This window comes from Rhipicephalus sanguineus, chromosome 3 (assembly GCF_013339695.2).
Source record: "Rhipicephalus sanguineus isolate Rsan-2018 chromosome 3, BIME_Rsan_1.4, whole genome shotgun sequence".
Classification (NCBI taxonomy): Eukaryota; Metazoa; Arthropoda; class Arachnida; order Ixodida; family Ixodidae; genus Rhipicephalus; species Rhipicephalus sanguineus.
Genome location: NC_051178.1, coordinates 719,697 through 736,629, shown reverse-complemented (window position 1 = coordinate 736,629; position 16,933 = coordinate 719,697). Strand labels below are relative to the sequence as shown.

At 45.0% G+C, this 16,933-nt stretch overlaps 1 protein-coding gene across 1 annotated transcript in view; it reads right to left on the bottom strand.

The window, feature by feature from the left end:
- LOC119388406 (arylsulfatase B-like) overlaps nucleotides 1–16,316 on the bottom strand; it is a 78,901-nt gene extending 62,585 nt beyond the window's left edge. Inside the window, 10 exon segments of the mRNA XM_049414372.1 lie at nucleotides 149–396; nucleotides 4,699–4,797; nucleotides 4,800–4,991; nucleotides 10,652–10,687; nucleotides 10,690–10,777; nucleotides 12,589–12,720; nucleotides 13,148–13,261; nucleotides 13,455–13,567; nucleotides 15,783–15,942; nucleotides 16,211–16,316. Of these exon segments, the coding sequence (XP_049270329.1) occupies nucleotides 149–396; nucleotides 4,699–4,797; nucleotides 4,800–4,991; nucleotides 10,652–10,687; nucleotides 10,690–10,777; nucleotides 12,589–12,720; nucleotides 13,148–13,261; nucleotides 13,455–13,567; nucleotides 15,783–15,942; nucleotides 16,211–16,294 (1,266 nt within the window). The 5' untranslated portion in view covers nucleotides 16,295–16,316.
- Between the last annotated feature and the right edge of the window lie 617 nt (nucleotides 16,317–16,933).

The following is a 16,933-nucleotide window of genomic DNA, read 5'->3' as shown; positions in this document are numbered from 1 at the left end:
AGTATCTTGCCCAGCCCTGTATATATATATATATATTATATATTATATATATTATATATATATATATATATATATATATATATATATATATATATATATATATATATATATACAGATATTGTGACACATAAGTAACACCCATGCATACCTCGCCAGCATAACTTTGTTCTACAAGTTCGTCCAGGTCCTGCTGCGGCCTCTCGCCCCCTGGTACCGCTAAGCGCTGCTTAGGAAGAGCGCCTACGACGATCTTGAAGTTGTCTTTTCGAATCGCTCCGTAGCCCCACACAGGGTCGATGTTGTACACAAGCTCGGAGCGCGGCGACGGCGCGTCTTTTGTGAGCGATTGCCACATGTCATGGCCGTCGATATTCCCCAGCTGGTGTACAGAACCACCTGCCGAGAAAATACGTGTTGATGCTTTTATATCACATTTTCTGCTTCAAACTCAATGACATTCCGTTTTAAGCGCACTGCATCAACACTTTTCTGTATAAGCTGCACCGAATATTTCCTGATACTGTATATATCTAGCAGTCCATGTGCCCCAAGGTCATTTCTAGAAAGTGGACATAACGAAACAAAAAAAAAATCACAGCATATCCACGGAGTGAATGATGATGAGTGGGCGAAGCTGCGGAGGTTCATCGGTAAACCGTGAATCTTCCGTGAATTCTGCCCAGTACATCATCACCGACGTGAGATCGGGCGCGTTTATACTAAAGGTTCGATGAGTTATGACGACTTGCAGCTCACTTTAATTTTACATGTACGCTGTGAATTTTCATTGTTTAGAAAACCATTGCTTTAGAAAACACCTTGCGTCTTTCGTTAAGCAGCTGGCGTCTTTTTCGTTTTGCTTTAGAAACATCTGGCGTTCTTTCGTTTTGTTTTTACAAAACATCTGGCGTCTTTCGTTGGTTTATTTCATCAATCAACGGTGTTTTGAACAAATTTTTATTGTTTAATCACGCACAGGAGAAATCTCACCAGGCACTACCTTGGAGGTAAACAATGGCTGCTAATGGGAATGAGAGACAGAAGAAGTCGGCTTTTAGCTAACACTTACACTTCTACAGAGACGAGAATTCGGCTTTTAGTTAACGCGCACGCTGCGAATTTTTTATTGTTCAACAACGCCAGGAGAAATCTCCCACCGCACCACCTTGGAGGTCAAAGGGTAAGACTGTTACTCACTACTACGAGCACGACGAGGGACGAACGGGTGCCGCCCTTAAGGAGCTTCGCCCCTAAAAGTCACAGTTTCGCCGCAAGGGCGAAGCAATGATGCGAGCAAGAAAAGCGGCCCGTGATGGACGCGCTGCGACTACCGTGCGTCCATCACTACCCGGCAGCTACTAGACATTTTTAATTTCACGTAGGTAGGGACTTCTCATACGCAAACGTGAAAAGTGCACGTACGTTGCGTGCACGACATCTGAAAACTTTTAGCTACACGCACGCGACGCGCGTGAGAGCTGCCACGTAGCTCGATCTGCTGGAATCATGAACACTGCGGTAGTTTGTTCGAGCGCCCGCGCGAGCAGACAGCGGAAGGGCAAGGTTCTCGCTGCGCAAATATAAGAAGAAGCGAGAGAGCTGGCCGACGCCTTTAAGTGCGCCCGCGCGCTCCTAGCGCCATCTCGCCTGGTAATGAAGAAACGCTTATAAGCGCCTCCGCCTCGGAGGACTGCAAACGGTAAAGGGTGTGTAATAACGCTCGCCGTTAGCTGCCAGAGGGATGTACGCTTTGTGGAGTAGTGCTTAGCGCACACGCGCTGCGAATTCAGAGGTCGCTGCTTCGATTCCGCGCTTCGGAAGCATTTTTTCTGATTTATTTTTCTTTGGGATATTGATGTATATATACATACCTATACATATACGCAGCATGACGGCGGCGACGGCGACGGCAAAAATCAGCCGAGACTGTCCATATAATTGCTATCGCAATAAAAAAAAAAAAAACCCGCAAGGACGAACCGTATTGATTAATGACCTAAAATCACTAACAAAAGCATGCAGTAAGGCAGGAGCAACGGAATCAGAAAGTTCACCGTGATCACAGATCTATATAGGCACGTTCGCATCACAGAAAACGAAAAAAAAAAGTAGCTGATCACGTAAAGAACATAGATGTCAGCTTACGAGAGGCTGGGATATAAAAACAACTGGAAGTTGGGGCACGTTTTACAAGCCTATTCCCGTGCGTAGAACTGCGAGGAACAATCCAGTTACGGAAGACAGCGGTACGACAGCGCATTTCAAGAACTCTGAACTCGTGGTAACCGCGCTACAGAGATGAAGGGCAGTGCATGGGAAACTGGACAGGTTCTGGTTTATTCCTGTAATCATAGCAAATTAGGGGCAACAGTTTCCATTTCGCTGTTGAAGGACGTTGTGCCAGCTAAGATTGTCTTTAATTAATGACATGCCGCGATGGAAGTTGCAAGTTTCAGAAACAAACCTGGTAGCGCGGTTTGCATGCGTTCAAGTTTATACATAAGATAAAAATATTGAGTGTGCAACGCTGCAACGAGCATACTAGAGTACTGGGCGAACGTTTGTATTGTAAAGTTGCTGTTTTAACACTTTGGCGGCGATTGAAAAAAATTGAGTTTGCAGTATATTTCACGCCAATTCTTTTGAAAAATAGACTTGTAGAAAGTCAAATACATTTAGGCAGCGCTCCGTCCGCATTTTAAAAATGGTCACGCAGGGGAATGTTTACAGGTTCATGGTAGAAGTTCATAATTAGCACTGTTCGGAAAAATACGCCACTCCGCGCACCAACCATGAAATGCATTTCAATCGTTTCGTAGGCTGCGGACACCGTGATAATTTTTTTTTGCATTCTTGTAAGGGACGCAGTAATCTGCATACAATCTGGCGTTGTACAGGACACTCCGTCCAATATCAATAATGTAGGCTAAAGATTACACTGGCCACGAAAAGTAATGGCTAATAAAACGGAAGTGACGGCTAAATCACTTCGCATGACACTTCTCATCACACTGTGCTGCGTTCACCCTCAAAAGTAATTTTCTATCCTATACAGAGAGATGGTGAATTATACGAGGTGCTTTCTTTGACAATACAATTTTTTTAATAATGATGCTGTAGAGGCCAGGCAGCTCTAGTCTTCGTAAACGACCTCTATGTCCAGGAGTAAATAGTTTACTGCAGCTACAGATTCACTGAAGCGAGTACTTAACAAAAGCTTATTTACTTTTTACTTATTAAATTGAGGGCAGTCGCTCATATGGAAAAGTTATAGACCGTAACTGGTTGCCATCCATTCTTTTAAGAAATCCATGGAAACGCACGCATTTTGAGATATTAATGATGAAGACCCTGACCCAGTCACGCCCGGCGCGCCGGAAATGCGGTCGCTGTGTTACGACCAACCGGAATTTCCTGCGATAAATAAGTAACAAATTTTAATAGAAAGGATCAGAAAAGGGATCGAAATCCTACCCGAAATCCAGGAAAGAGTTTCTTAGTAAGATTCCAGAATCAGTATTAATATTGTCTAAAAAATCACCTTGCAGAATTCTACGAACTTATAATAAGTGACAAAGCAGGCCTGACATCATGTTGAGCACATGGAAAGAAACTATTCTTTTGAAGGTTGTTTCATCACATTACGGAAAATAATAAGTAAATTTGTTATCCAGCAAACAGATGCAAGAGACGTGAGTCTACAGCTCTGTCCTGTATTTGCGGGACCACATTTATGATGGGTACGACCGGCACCGGTCACATTTTATTGTACTTGAACTGAACTGATGTGCAATGTGTCCATAAGGAAAAACAACTAACCAATAAGTAATATCTTGAGAACATGCTGTGATTACCTGGGACGGGATACCGTCAGAACCTCCATAAATATTCTATTTTTAGAGTCGTAAGCTGCATGAGAATACCGTTACATGTGCAGTAACCAAGGCCATATTCTCGTGGGTTTTTTCTTGCATTTCAGATAATTGCACAGGTGTAGGTATGTGGCAGACGCGTGCTTGTAAAATAAGAAATAAAAGCGCATGCCTTTTCGCAATAATCAAGCACTGCTTTGCCATTGAATAGAAGATTATGTATTGCGGTAACGTCTTCGGTATTGAGTTTAACAAATTTCCAGAATTCTTCCAAATTTTCGTTTAGCCTTCTAATAAGCAATGAAACGGGTTTTTTGGTTATTTACTTCAATTTACCTTGCTGCCCCATGTCGTTCAACTGTCCTTCACCACGAAAACGATAATAAAGAGATACGTGTAAGCATTTTTGTGGCGTCTCTTTACGTGAATACAACCTATGCAGCAGCATGGATGTTGTCTACTGTCTTAAATGAGTGATTTAGCTTACGCTCAAGACTCTGTACTTTGTTTCCTTCTGTTTTATTAAAGCGCGCTTTAATTACTTTATTCCTTTGGTGAAGCGCTCGTTTATTGTCATTAGCTTTGTAGTGTTCACGAGGGATATCGTTTTAAATGTGTATTCTTATGGTGTCTGTGCATGTCTGCAACTCAGTATTCCATAGAACGTTTCCTGTTCCCTTTTCGTCATAGTTATTTTTTGGTCACACGGTGCGTATGCCGGTGTCGCCATAAACAAGAATCAGGGTTCATTCGAATCGCTAACACAATTTCTTATCGTCTTTTCTGGCGTAAATGTTTATGAAAAACAAACAAAACAAAACATTACCAGCTATTCCATAGAGCGTGGGCAGCCAGTCAGTGATGTGCATGAGCCGGTGGGAAACCCAGCGCCTCTTTCGGAGCAGCTGTGACCACACGAAGGCGCCACCTTGTTGCCACCTTCCCACGGGCTGGCTTTTGCTCCGCGAAGTGGCCAGTTGATGCCTCGAGAACTTAGGTGCCCTTCGTGCCCGCCGCCGTTGTCTGAGCTGAATACTATAACGCTGTCTTCCAGCATCCCGGCTTCAGCAAGAGCGCGGAAGGTGCGCCCTATGGCCATGTCGAGAGAATCCAGCATTCCTGGGGAAGGAGTTCATTAGTTTTTCCTGCGCTTCGTAATAAGAGACTGGGACAAGACAGGGACAACTGTCTTGTTGTCCTGCCCACATATCTTGTCGTCCCTGTCACGTTCCAGTCTCGTACACTGTAAAGAAACACCGTTATTTTCACGCCCAATATCGCATAAAAAATGCCGTGTCGCCATCGTAAACTTAAACTGCGGTATTATCACTTTACATCATGCTGCACGCATGCGCATTGGCTTGTAGGAGAGAAGAAAGGAAAGAGTAAAGAGGAGGAGCGGCGTCATGCGCGCCTCTCGTTTCCCGCCGTTCAGTGCACGTGCATGGACGCTGCTGCGCTGCGAAGAAAAGTTTGGCAGCACCAGCTGGCAGTGCTTTCACCATAAAAACTACGGTGAATTTCTTACAGTATAGTACGAAGCACAAGAAGAAATCATGAACAACCACTCACTAGCCCAATTCATCGCACTGCTAAACTGCGGAAGGAGGTTCTCGTCATCATCAGTATTATCAACAGCATCATCATCAGTATCATCAGCAGCATCGGTGTCCTCAGCAGTATCATCAGCCTATTTTATGTCCATTGTACGTAGGACGACGGCCCCTCCAATGATATCCAGTTTCTTTTGCCCTGAGCGCACCGAGTCCTTTTTGTACCTGCAAATTTCTTAATTTCGTCATCTCACCTAACCCTCCACCGGCCTTCGCCGCGCTTCCAATCCACTGGTATTGGCCGCGAGATCGAGCGGAGTCGCCGCCTGGCGGCTCCTGGCTGAACCGCCCCTAGTGTGGATTGCTCCATGCGTCGTCTGCTAGCCACGTTGTGTTTGCATGTGCGCGTACGTCATGCAGGTCCTCATAAGGCGGTTTGTTCCGTTGCGTTAGTGCAACTTTAACCACTCGTACGTATGTCTAATAAGATGTAAAGAAGCATTTGGCCTTGATCGGCTGTATATGTACTGTAATAAGATCAGTGAGTGCACTTGTCGAGAGTGCTGTGTGTGGTCGTCGTACCCTCTGTTCACGAGAATCATATCAGTGTAGGTGCCGCTCTGTGGTCCAAGCGCATTGAAAAGTGCACTTGGTGTTGTCCTAAAGATTAGAAGTATTAAATCTCATGTGAATATAGCCTTTTAGTGGCTCGGTGGTAAAAAAAAAGGCTATCATGCACTTGCGCTTTGTCGTTAGGTGTATTACTTCGGGACTGTCGTTTATAGGTTACGCGACGAGCTTTAGTTGCGTACGGTCCTGGTCCCACTACAGAGGAATATTTCTGTCAAGTCACGTCTGGCACTTCGGTACTTAAATTGTCCTCTAAAAAGAACAGAAAGAGGAATGACACGGAAATCACAAAACTGAGTTGCCTTGCGCAATTATAATTGTGACAAAATGTATACAAAGACACCAATTAATTTACTTAGATTAAGGTACGCGTTAAAGAGCCCTGATAGTCAAAATTATTCCAAACGGCGTACTTTACATTTATGTCGTAGTAATTTCACGCGAAGCCACATCTTTTTTGTCTTTAGATTACCTTGAGCGTTTTTGTTGCGTTGTTATAGCTGGTAGATTGGTGGAAGGCAGCGGACATCATTCGCATAAAAAATGTATTTTGGTCCCGTGAAATAACCTGGCCTTTCTTCCATTACTGTCGTGCAAGTAATCAATCGAAGAAAGTTCCGTGCAGTACGGTTACCTTTGTGTACTGCTACTGGAATATAAAAAAGTCACAGTTTCGCCGCAACGGCGAAGCAATGAATGCGATAGCAATAAATTGTAATGTAACGCGAAGAACGGAAAGCAGCTCGAAATTGCCAGCGCGTCGCTCGAGCCCAAAGGACGCACGAAAAGAACGCACACAGGACGAGCGCGAACTAATGCGTCACAGCTCGACACTTGAAGCGCACTGCTGAAACATAAAGCAGGACGCACGAAACGAACGAACTGGTACACACAAGACGAGCGCGAACTAATTGTCACAGTTGTTACTTATTTCTGTTTGAACAGCGCGCTCCTTTCGCAAACGCGGCCGCTGCAGCGAGCGAAGCGAAGCACCCCTCCGGCCGCCTCTTCTTCCCTCGAGATAAGCGCACGAAAGCGACCACGCCCTGTAGAGCGAAGAGCAACGGCGGTCGCAGGAGCGGGGCGACCATCTTTAAAGCGCGCTACACGCGCGCACATAGCGTCATCTATGGGACCACTAAGAAAGCATGCTGAATTACATGGTGGATATAAATAGCTCGCCGTTAGCAGGCTGAAAGACGGTGCTGTCGTGGCCTAACGTCTAACGCGGCGGGCTGCAAAGCGAGAGGTCGCCCGTTCGATTCCGCGCGTCGGAAAAAATTTCTGAATTATTTTTCTTTGTGGCTTTTCTATATATATACATACTTATACATATACGGTGAATGACGGCGACGGATATTTTCCAGCCGAGACTGTCCATATAATTGCTATCGCAATAAAACAAGCGTGTGCGTGTTAAACGTGTCCGTAGCGCTAAAGCGCCGTCAGCCACGTACATTTCTTCAGTAAACCTATCAACTGTCCTACATTTTATGGAGAACTTAATAAGAAATTCGGATGAATATTTGAGCACGCAGTGCACATAGTGCTATTTGAACTCATCGTGCAGGGATACGGGCTTTCTTTTTGTTGGGGTATCCAGATGAACAAGAAGTCAATACTTATTTCAGTCGCGCTACAACAGTGCGTAGTAGGTGGAAAACAAGCTAAACATGTACAAAGAAAACAACAAGAAAACGTCATCCATTGCGAAAACGCCGACTGTTGCCAAAGGCGAGCGACCCGTTCGTTGGCAGAATGCGCTTCTCTCACAAGTAATAGTGACGTTCGGCGCGCTTCGTGCATTAATTCGGGAATGAAGAGCGCGCACATTACCAGAAAGCTGCAGTCAACGCATTTTGTTTGCCGGAAATCGGGTCAAATCGCTCCCAGCGAAGCGCTGTTTTTCGCATTTATATACGCGCCGACAACCGCCTATCCACACTAGCGCGGCGACGGTGCTGCCACCTGTTGCTCGATCTTGCGGCGAATAGATTCCGCCGTTCTGACTGACCATCGGTTAACTGCACTACGCCTTACGAGACCCGCCCAGGTAACTTTCCTTCTCCTCTTATTTTCGGATATGATATCGGCTGCCGCTGTTTATTCTCTAATCCACTCTGCTAGTCTTCCTACCTCTTAGTGTTACGCATATCATCTTCCTGGTTGATTGCAAGTCATTTCTTAATACATGGGGAGGCGCATGTTTTCTTTAGGGGATACACTGGGTGTTACAGGACAGCGGGTGGTCCACAAAATCTCGGCAACAAGCACTCGTTAGGGCTTCGAGCCGATTCCCTAGCAGTGCAATAATAAGGAGGTTCTTCTCAGTCAGGAACACATAAATGACATAGCGCAAAAATGGTGACAACCAAAATATGACTTTATTGAGACTGCCCTGTAAAGAGCGCTTCCTTCGGGTTCAATCCCTGCACCATGCATGGCGAATTTCCAATAGCGCACAAAAGGGACTGACCGTATTCGCGCTATTTTGTGTTTAGATTGTGCTCCAATATGCTTCGAATGTGTTTCCAATGTGCTCCTCTCTCTCTCTTTATCTCTCTCTCTCGCTCGCGTTTTCCTTCTCTACAATTCTCTCCTTCAACCTCCCCCAACCGTTTCCCAAGTGTAGTGCAAGATACCGGTTATTCTAAACCAGTTTAATCTCCCTGCCTTTCCCTCTCTTTCGTTCACTCCCTTCATCGACATCGAAGCTTTCTTGGTGAGAAAGACGCAACGAGTTTCCCTTATTGAGGTTCCGTCCTGCGTCGTTCCATTGTACCGGACTTCAAAATATGCAGTGCCAACTCGCCCACCAGTCTACATTGCTGGATTTTTTCCAACACGTACAGAAGGGCTGCGCGAAAGACCACGGACGAAGAAAGGCAGGTACACAGGACGTTCGCTTCGTGCTACAGTTGGGTGAATGGTAGTTTTCCCGTTCAGTCATTGTTCTGAATGTAAACACACACACAAAACCGCTTGCTCCAGCGCGCATCTGCCGTGATCTCTGTCGTGCAAAAGAGAAAGCTCGTGTTTCTACCTGCCCGTCCCGGTCTCCACAGACGTGGCTTTACCAGTTTCCTTCTGGAAGTGAAGGTAGAGGTATGGACGCCAAAATAGCTGCGCATTAAGAAAGGCACACAAAATAATTTATGGTTGTGATCGCACGATTTTTGAAGTTCGTTAGAGAATGTTCTTTGCTGAAGTGTGCTACACAACTAGAATACATTCACCTAGCCGAACGAAGGAAGACAAATGGAGCAAGGGCTCGTTTCTTCGTTAGACACAACCTAGTAAAACCATTAGACAATGAAGTCAAGGAAATATAGGGGCACTATTTGTAGTCTTTGACTGTAGCGTTGCAATTATGCCATAAATAGAATAAGTGGAAAGGAATTATAGGGGACGAAAAAGCAACTTTGCCGCCGCTAGAGACCGAACCTGCAGCCTAAGGATAACGGCGTCCGGTGCTCTACCAATCGAGCTACAGCGGTGGTCGTTCTCCCGTCTATTTTACTGGGCGTTTCTCTACGTGTAGACCTGGGAGCGTTAGCCAGCGCCGCTTGTAGCCATGGCAGTGAGTGTGGAACACTCCTTTCTTGTCAGCAGGCGTCACGTAGCACTTGGCCTTTTTGAGAGCTGGTAGCTATAACCAACAAACCATCGCATACTACCTGAATCCATCAAGTCCGTCGGAACAAGAACCTCGTTATGAATTATCATAGCTAACTGGTAATGCTACACTTTCAGGTCGAAAAGAGGGAGATAGGAAATAGAGGGGGGAGAGGAGGTTGAACCTCTCATAACTGACGCTCCTGCCTATTTCTGTCCATCTCATTTTGGCATGCACGGAACTAATACAGTAAGTTGATATGCATGCCCGCCAATCCTTGGATACGAAATATGACGCCAAATTACTTAAATTACTTAGCGGACACACGGCACCGCTGGTTGGACCGCATGCACGAGTACAGCGTCTATTGACGGGAAAAAAAAACATTTCTCGTTGTGAGTACACGAAGTATGACATGATCGACAACTGAGAGCATACTGAACGATAAACTCGAGCTAGCTTAGGAGCATCATGGATTTCAGCCTACGCCGTCGTCACACGCTCTTATCACTGTGCGGGTTTCGGATTTCAGGTTTAATATTCAATATCAGGTTGCAAAAACTAGATGATGAAGGAAGCAAAAGAGACCCTCAAGAAACAAAAAAAGCTCTGGGATGCTCATGTATCAAATAAATCTTCAAGTCATTAACAAAAATAAAGTGCCGGTTAAGAAAAGCTTATACAATGTATCCGTAAGCTGGGTGTATGGCAGATTTCGCGCACATCAAACGTATTATTTAGGGTAGATAGGAGATGAGCTTGGCTACTGAATTTGAGATATCACGAGAGCAGTTGTTTCATACGGTCTTAAAGCATTTAGTTTTAGTGGTGCTGGTGACAAAGTGCGGCAACTCAATTTGAAATTGGTTCATCTGACAGAAATAATTATTTTGCAGCTGCTTATTGAGACTAGTATGTGCTACACCTCGTCAACGTGCCCTAGCACGAGGTCACGATGTACGACTGTGGATCTAACTTACCAGCGTAGATGGTTCTGTTATATTCTCCAATGTAGGGAACTTATCGACGTTTTTCGCAGGAGCTTGCAGTCGATTGTTGTCGTTTCCGGAATGAACAGCCTGGTGACTCAAGAAAATGAACTGCGGCTGCGTACAAAAGTAGATCAAAATCGGAACTGGCATTAGTCGTGCACAGCAGTATGACTGGTCGCAAGCAACACCTTTCGCATGGCAATATTTGGGATGACTTCATTATGTCTTCTTTGTACGCTGTCGTTAGCCCATCCTGCTTTATTGCACTTTGGCATGTCTTGTCATGATTATACGATGTGTAATTTTCCTTACAATTTGTTTACTATTCGTTGTATACTAAACCTGTTAAACTTAAATTTCACATCTTCTGTGGAGTTAGAGTTCCTATAATTCAACACAATGAGTTGGCGGGCTAGTTGGTTTGAATTCATAGAGCTTTTTTGGCTCAAAACGTTCAGTTGAAAGAAGCGATCTGCCCTGTCTTGTTTTGTGGTGTCGCATTGCGCTAGAAAAGCACTATAGAGTTCCCACGTTTATAAGTTTTAGCTACCAGCTGTGCTAAACGTTTGACGCGAATCGCACTGTAACGTTTTGTGCTCTATGTTAAATATTTCAGATGTTCCCTGCTTTAACTCTGTTCCTATAGTATCACCCGTACATATGCATTCTAACTGCGACCAGATCTGCATATTTGTACCGTGAACGTCATATGCTGTCAAGGTAAGGGTCTTCAGTGACCCAGTCAAGCTGCCTAGAGCAGGTTTTAGCCCTGAGGAGACAATGCAGATTTTCTGGTGAAATATATTACGCTTGATTGATTGATTGATTGATTGATTGATTGATTGATTGATTGATTGATTGATTGATTGATTGATTGATTGATTGATTGATTGATTGATTGATTGATTGATTGATTGATTGATTGACAAAAGTCGAAACTTTATAGCGGTTGGCAAAAGTAATTTTGCCCTTTCTGACATGTGAAACATTCTGCTTTTGCCACCAAACTTCGAAAAATGTCAACATAATCTGAAAGGAGGAAACCGGGCCGGCCAGCTGCCTGCAAATGTCTCAAGGCTAGGTCCGCCGTCAACCTACAACACATACATCATCGTTATCAAAAAATGTTGCCAGTCCGACATATCTTATATAATATTCTGTTAGAAAAAACATTCATGCCGAGCCATCTTCTCTGACTTCAAGTAATACTATACACCTTCCACTTCGCCGTTTGCACTTTGTTACCGTTTACAACGAATAATCTGTAAGGCTATGGTGCAGAAAAAGAAAGGCCAAAAGCTTTTGTCCTCAAAAGTTCTGAGAACTTCTAATAAACTTGAGTACGTAGTTCTTTTTAAATAGAGCGTTCTTCGTCGACAAACTATAAAAGTGGTTCTTATAAAGTAGTGTCAAAATCAACCATATAGTGAGGACCTGGCGCGAAAACTTCAATTAACACAACCTGTACTCTCGGTAAGTGGGATATCTTGTTATTCAGACTCGCTGCATTTGGAGATTTACCTTAGAGCACCCTCCCAGCTTTAGTTTCTCTGAAAACTTACATAGTAGTATTATTTTAACAATCTGACAGAGCTCGCGCAAGCACACTCTACTGCTGTTGCAATGTATGCGCACCCAATCCCACGCGAAAGCTCACTCTCCTGCCAAGAAGTGAAAATGGCCGCATCCCCTCCCTCTTTCTCTCACTCACTCACTCACTCACTCACTCACTCACTCACTCACTCACTCACTCACTCACTCACTCACTCACTCACTCACTCACTCACTCACTCACTCACTCACTCACTCACTCACTTTCAGATAGTTACATAGCAATTTGTGGCGTCTTGCGCTACAATCCGTGAGCAATGTACCTTCGATGCGCAATATACTTAGCTGTTCATCATTCTGGGCAGTAGGCTTACCTTAGATTTGTCGAGATTTCCGATGAGCTGCACTGCTTTGTCTGCATATAGGTCGGTGCTGTACAAGCCGTTGGCTTCCCAGGCAGGCTCCGTGCCGTTCCAGAAGTCTAGGCCCGTGATTGCCGCGTCTTCCTACATTTTAATGAAGTTTTCAGCCCAAGCCATTGCAAAAATAAGCCATCTATACGTCACATGTCCTGCCATCAACAACAAAAAAGAACAAAAAACTGAGAAACAAACAGTCGAAGGTCAGCCCTCACTGACGTTGCTTCGAAAGAAGAATTAGCTTGCTTCTTCTGAAGAAACGAATTGGTTATCCATTCTTAATATTCCTTCTAACGTCATAGCAGGCTTTCCGACTGGCCTCTCGAGAACAGTTCAACATGAAACTTGTCGCTTTTGAATGCGATATCATGGTGACTGTTTATTGGCTGTCGCAACCAGGAAGTCATTTAACAAGCTTAAGAAGCTTGAATAAGTATACGGGTGTAGTGTGAGGACTTGTTTCGTGTACTTTTAGTTGAGGCTTGTAGAGTTTGTTGGTCGAAAGAATATTTACCGTCGAGTCCAGCATGTGCGTGTAGTAGTCACCGTGGCCGTAGTACAATCCAAAGAAGGTGTCGAACCCCCTTCGAGTAGGCGTGTACTCGTGGCGATAGCAACCAAGGTGCCACTGAGTGAAAGGAAGCACAAAGGAAGTACACTTGAATAAAAGCAGGCACCCGAAAATAAAGCGCTAAAGGGTTACTTAGAAATTAAGGTAAGAACACCTCACCTCTCGTTCAGCAGAAAACGCCATATCTCTATGCTGAGCCACGAAACCGAATGTATCAAGTTTCTGCGTTGGCAACAGAAGCGTGACGCACCTTTCCAATGAGATGCGTCTCGTACCCGAGACTCTTCAGGTGCTGCGGAAGTAGAGTGTACTTGAGGTCGAGGCCAAAAGGTTCGCCCGGCTGGATCGGTCTGTTCTGAAGACCTGCGAAATGAAGCAAGAAAGTCCCCGTTTGTTGCCGACGCATAACGACTTCCAGCATGTATTTAAAAAAGAAATCTAGAAGGCACGCCTGTAACTCTTTCATTACCTTACCTAAATCATTGCAAACAGCATCACGAGCAGCAATACGGAGTATTTTTTGGGTTGCACAGTTTCGAATTTCTTAACCCTCGTGTTTTCGAATAGCAGGAATACCGTCTTCCAGGTTGTTTATTTCGTGGCTTCCGCTTCTTCATTTCACGTGTATGTCGCCCAATTACGCCGTACTGCCCCTACCTGTTTAGTTATGATTGGCGCCTAGGGCGGTTACGGCTATGTGAATAACAACCCCTATCAAGCAGTTAGAATGGTCGCGTTCTGTGTCTATCCTTTCATCTGGTTTTGAGGGTAGCGTATCCACGTGGCGGAATAGAAACGCATAGTTAGGTTTGCTGAACTGACCTATAGGCCTACTCTGTCAACGTGCCAGTCCGGCAGATCTCTGTGAAGAAGTTCTGCCTCCCTGTAGCTTTTATGCTGTCAGCGTAAAGCTTGTGCCTCCAAGCTACGCGGGAACTCGTACAGCATCAAGACTGGTCCTTCAGCGGATGGCCAACAGTATTCTGACATGCATTGAACATTATCAGGGATAACTATTTGCCAAGATAGCGCACTTTCATTCTTTATTGTTCTTTTTTGTTAATAAACTCATTTTCACGCATTTCATGCAATGACAGGCGTCATACGTACCTTCGTAATCTCGCCATTTGCGTCCAGATTCTAAAGCAAAGGTATTATTCGTGGTGTTATGAGCAAGGAAAAGAAAGCGTCAGCTTGTTGTTGTTATCGGTGCGGGTATGGTTTCTGTTTCGAGCGTCATTCAATAAATCTCTTGACTGGTTCTTCAAGGTTACGTTACACCAATGTCACGCACATTATAAGAAAACCGTGTTGCTTAAATTTCATGCACTACAAGTCAGAAGCGCCTTTTCAATGCTTATCGACTGTCCACTTTCCACCAGGTGCGAAGGGGCATGCTCCCATCGCACCTGGTTACAGAGGGTTCGAAAAGCGGGCTCTCCATGCTGTCCATGACAAACGTCTAAATGCACAGTACACGGGCCACTGCGTGCGTTTCCGGCAAATCGCCCCCACATTCAGAGTCGGTACACGTGTCGCACGAGAAAGGTCTCACTCGCGACATATGTATTCGGTCATTTGCTCTGTGGCGCAGAACAGCAGCTCCCTCATATACAAAAACCCGGAAGGCTGACGGTCACGTCGACCTCAGTCTCCACCGCTGCCTGGGCAGGTGTGCGGCTTTTACTGGCTTAACAATAAGCCGTGCACCTGCAACCGGCTGAAGGAAGCGACTGCGGGCTGCTCGAGTTTTACGCCGTTCTTTGCCATTTTCTGCGTGTCTGCCCCGATCATGATAATCTAAGGGACAAATTCGAACGAACTATAGCTTTGTGCTCTCCGCCTAAACACGCTTACACAATCACGCCAATGATCGCTGTTGCAGTGACGTTCATTTTTCCCAGAGCTGCGTAGTTAGACCTCGTGCGGCGCTTCGGGACAGCGGCTCAAACGCTTAGTCATACTCGGCACGTACACCTGTGTGCCAGCCGTGCGCCAACCGTGCGTTTCCATTACGCCAGCCGTGTATCAGATGAACATGGGGACAGGCACGCGGGCGCATACATAGTGTTGAGAAGTTTCATGGGATGCTTTCTTCAGCTCAAGGGTTGCATTTTCAGTTTTTGTGATATACCAACCAGCACATGATAGCAGACGTTTTATATAATATACACACATCCAGAAAATTTCGGTCGTATTCAGGATGTACCAATATACCGAATAGTTCCAACGCATACGGGATTAAAAAACGAAGATTATTATATTCCACTCCTTTTCCACATAGCGGTGCTCACTATAGCTGATTTACAAAGCCTCCTTTTTTTTTAATTGGCCCGTGCGTGACCTCCGCTAGCGTACATCGGCGCGCGCAATGCGTGCACGACCTAGGAGACCATGCTTCGTTTATCGCATTCCTCTTACAAACTGGGATGGCAGCCGCTTTGGATAGAGTGCATCTCTGTTGGGAACATGAGCCACTATATGATAATTTACGTGCAATGCTGCACGTATTCCACGACGTTTGTCGGGATATTCATGCTGCCACGTCACCTATTGAGAAACGCGTGTACTGGCATACCGTGTCGCGTTGCGTACAGTCCAGTCATGAGGGCCGCCCTGGATGCCGTACAAATAGGATGCGCGTAGTAGTTGTTTAACACCACACCGTCGGCTGCTAGGGCATCTATGTTGGGCGTCGGGATCTGGCTGGAGCCATGGAAGCTCACGTCGGCCCAGCCCTGCGTTAGTAATAACACATATCTGTTACAGAGAGTCCTTCGGAGGTCATGGCATACAGTATACCCATCTGCACATGCTGCAAGCAAAAGTGACCCAAGAAATGGAAGCACCTGGGCATTGTCTCAGACAACCTAGACAACAAAGAATTGTTATGCCAAATCGTGTTCAACTTCTTCGCAGATTTGCTGTCCCGTAATCTTTTATCACCGACAATTTACAATTAAATTTTGATCGTCGCTTTGAAGCTATACATAAAACTTTGCTTACGAGGTCATCAGCGAGTATGAAGATGATGTGCGGTTTCTTGACGCTACGATGTGCCTTCATTAGCATGTAGACTCCGTAGGACATCAGCGCTATGCAAGTCAGACCAGCGACCTAAGGAAAGAACAACGTGAGGGAGACGCTGAGCATGGACCGATAAATACAACTTCAATATCATTAAACAAACTAACGCTTTATGTACGCGGCTAGATAAGCCATGAGTGACTCTGAAGCAAACGGCGGGAAAAAAGGTAGTCGTGGTTTTTTTTAGGTCTGTGAAATTCCGTACACCTGAGTGGGTACTTAAGGAGAGAAAGGAAAATGACTTTACGCAGTCCACTGATTAAGGGTTGGATGGAGGCCGTTCCCTGAAATGTACACAGTACATGTAGGCCAACACTATATTTACATTATTATACAGACTTTCACTGCTACTTGGAATGTATGCACTATTCCGTTCTTTCCATTAGAGGTGTTCCTGTATAGGCATAAGTACATTTTACCAGCGAGAACAAGACAGGCTCGAAGAAAGAACCACAGAGGATGATCGCTATAGCTATCGTTTTTTGAGTATTTTCCTTCGTCCCTATCTAGTTACCACTTTTAAAATGTATTGAAATCAAAACAAACAAGCCCAATTTTTAACATTAAATGTTGAAATACATGATACCTCGTGATCAAACACCATTCGTGTTCTTGGAACTATACAGTGACATTCAGAAAGCC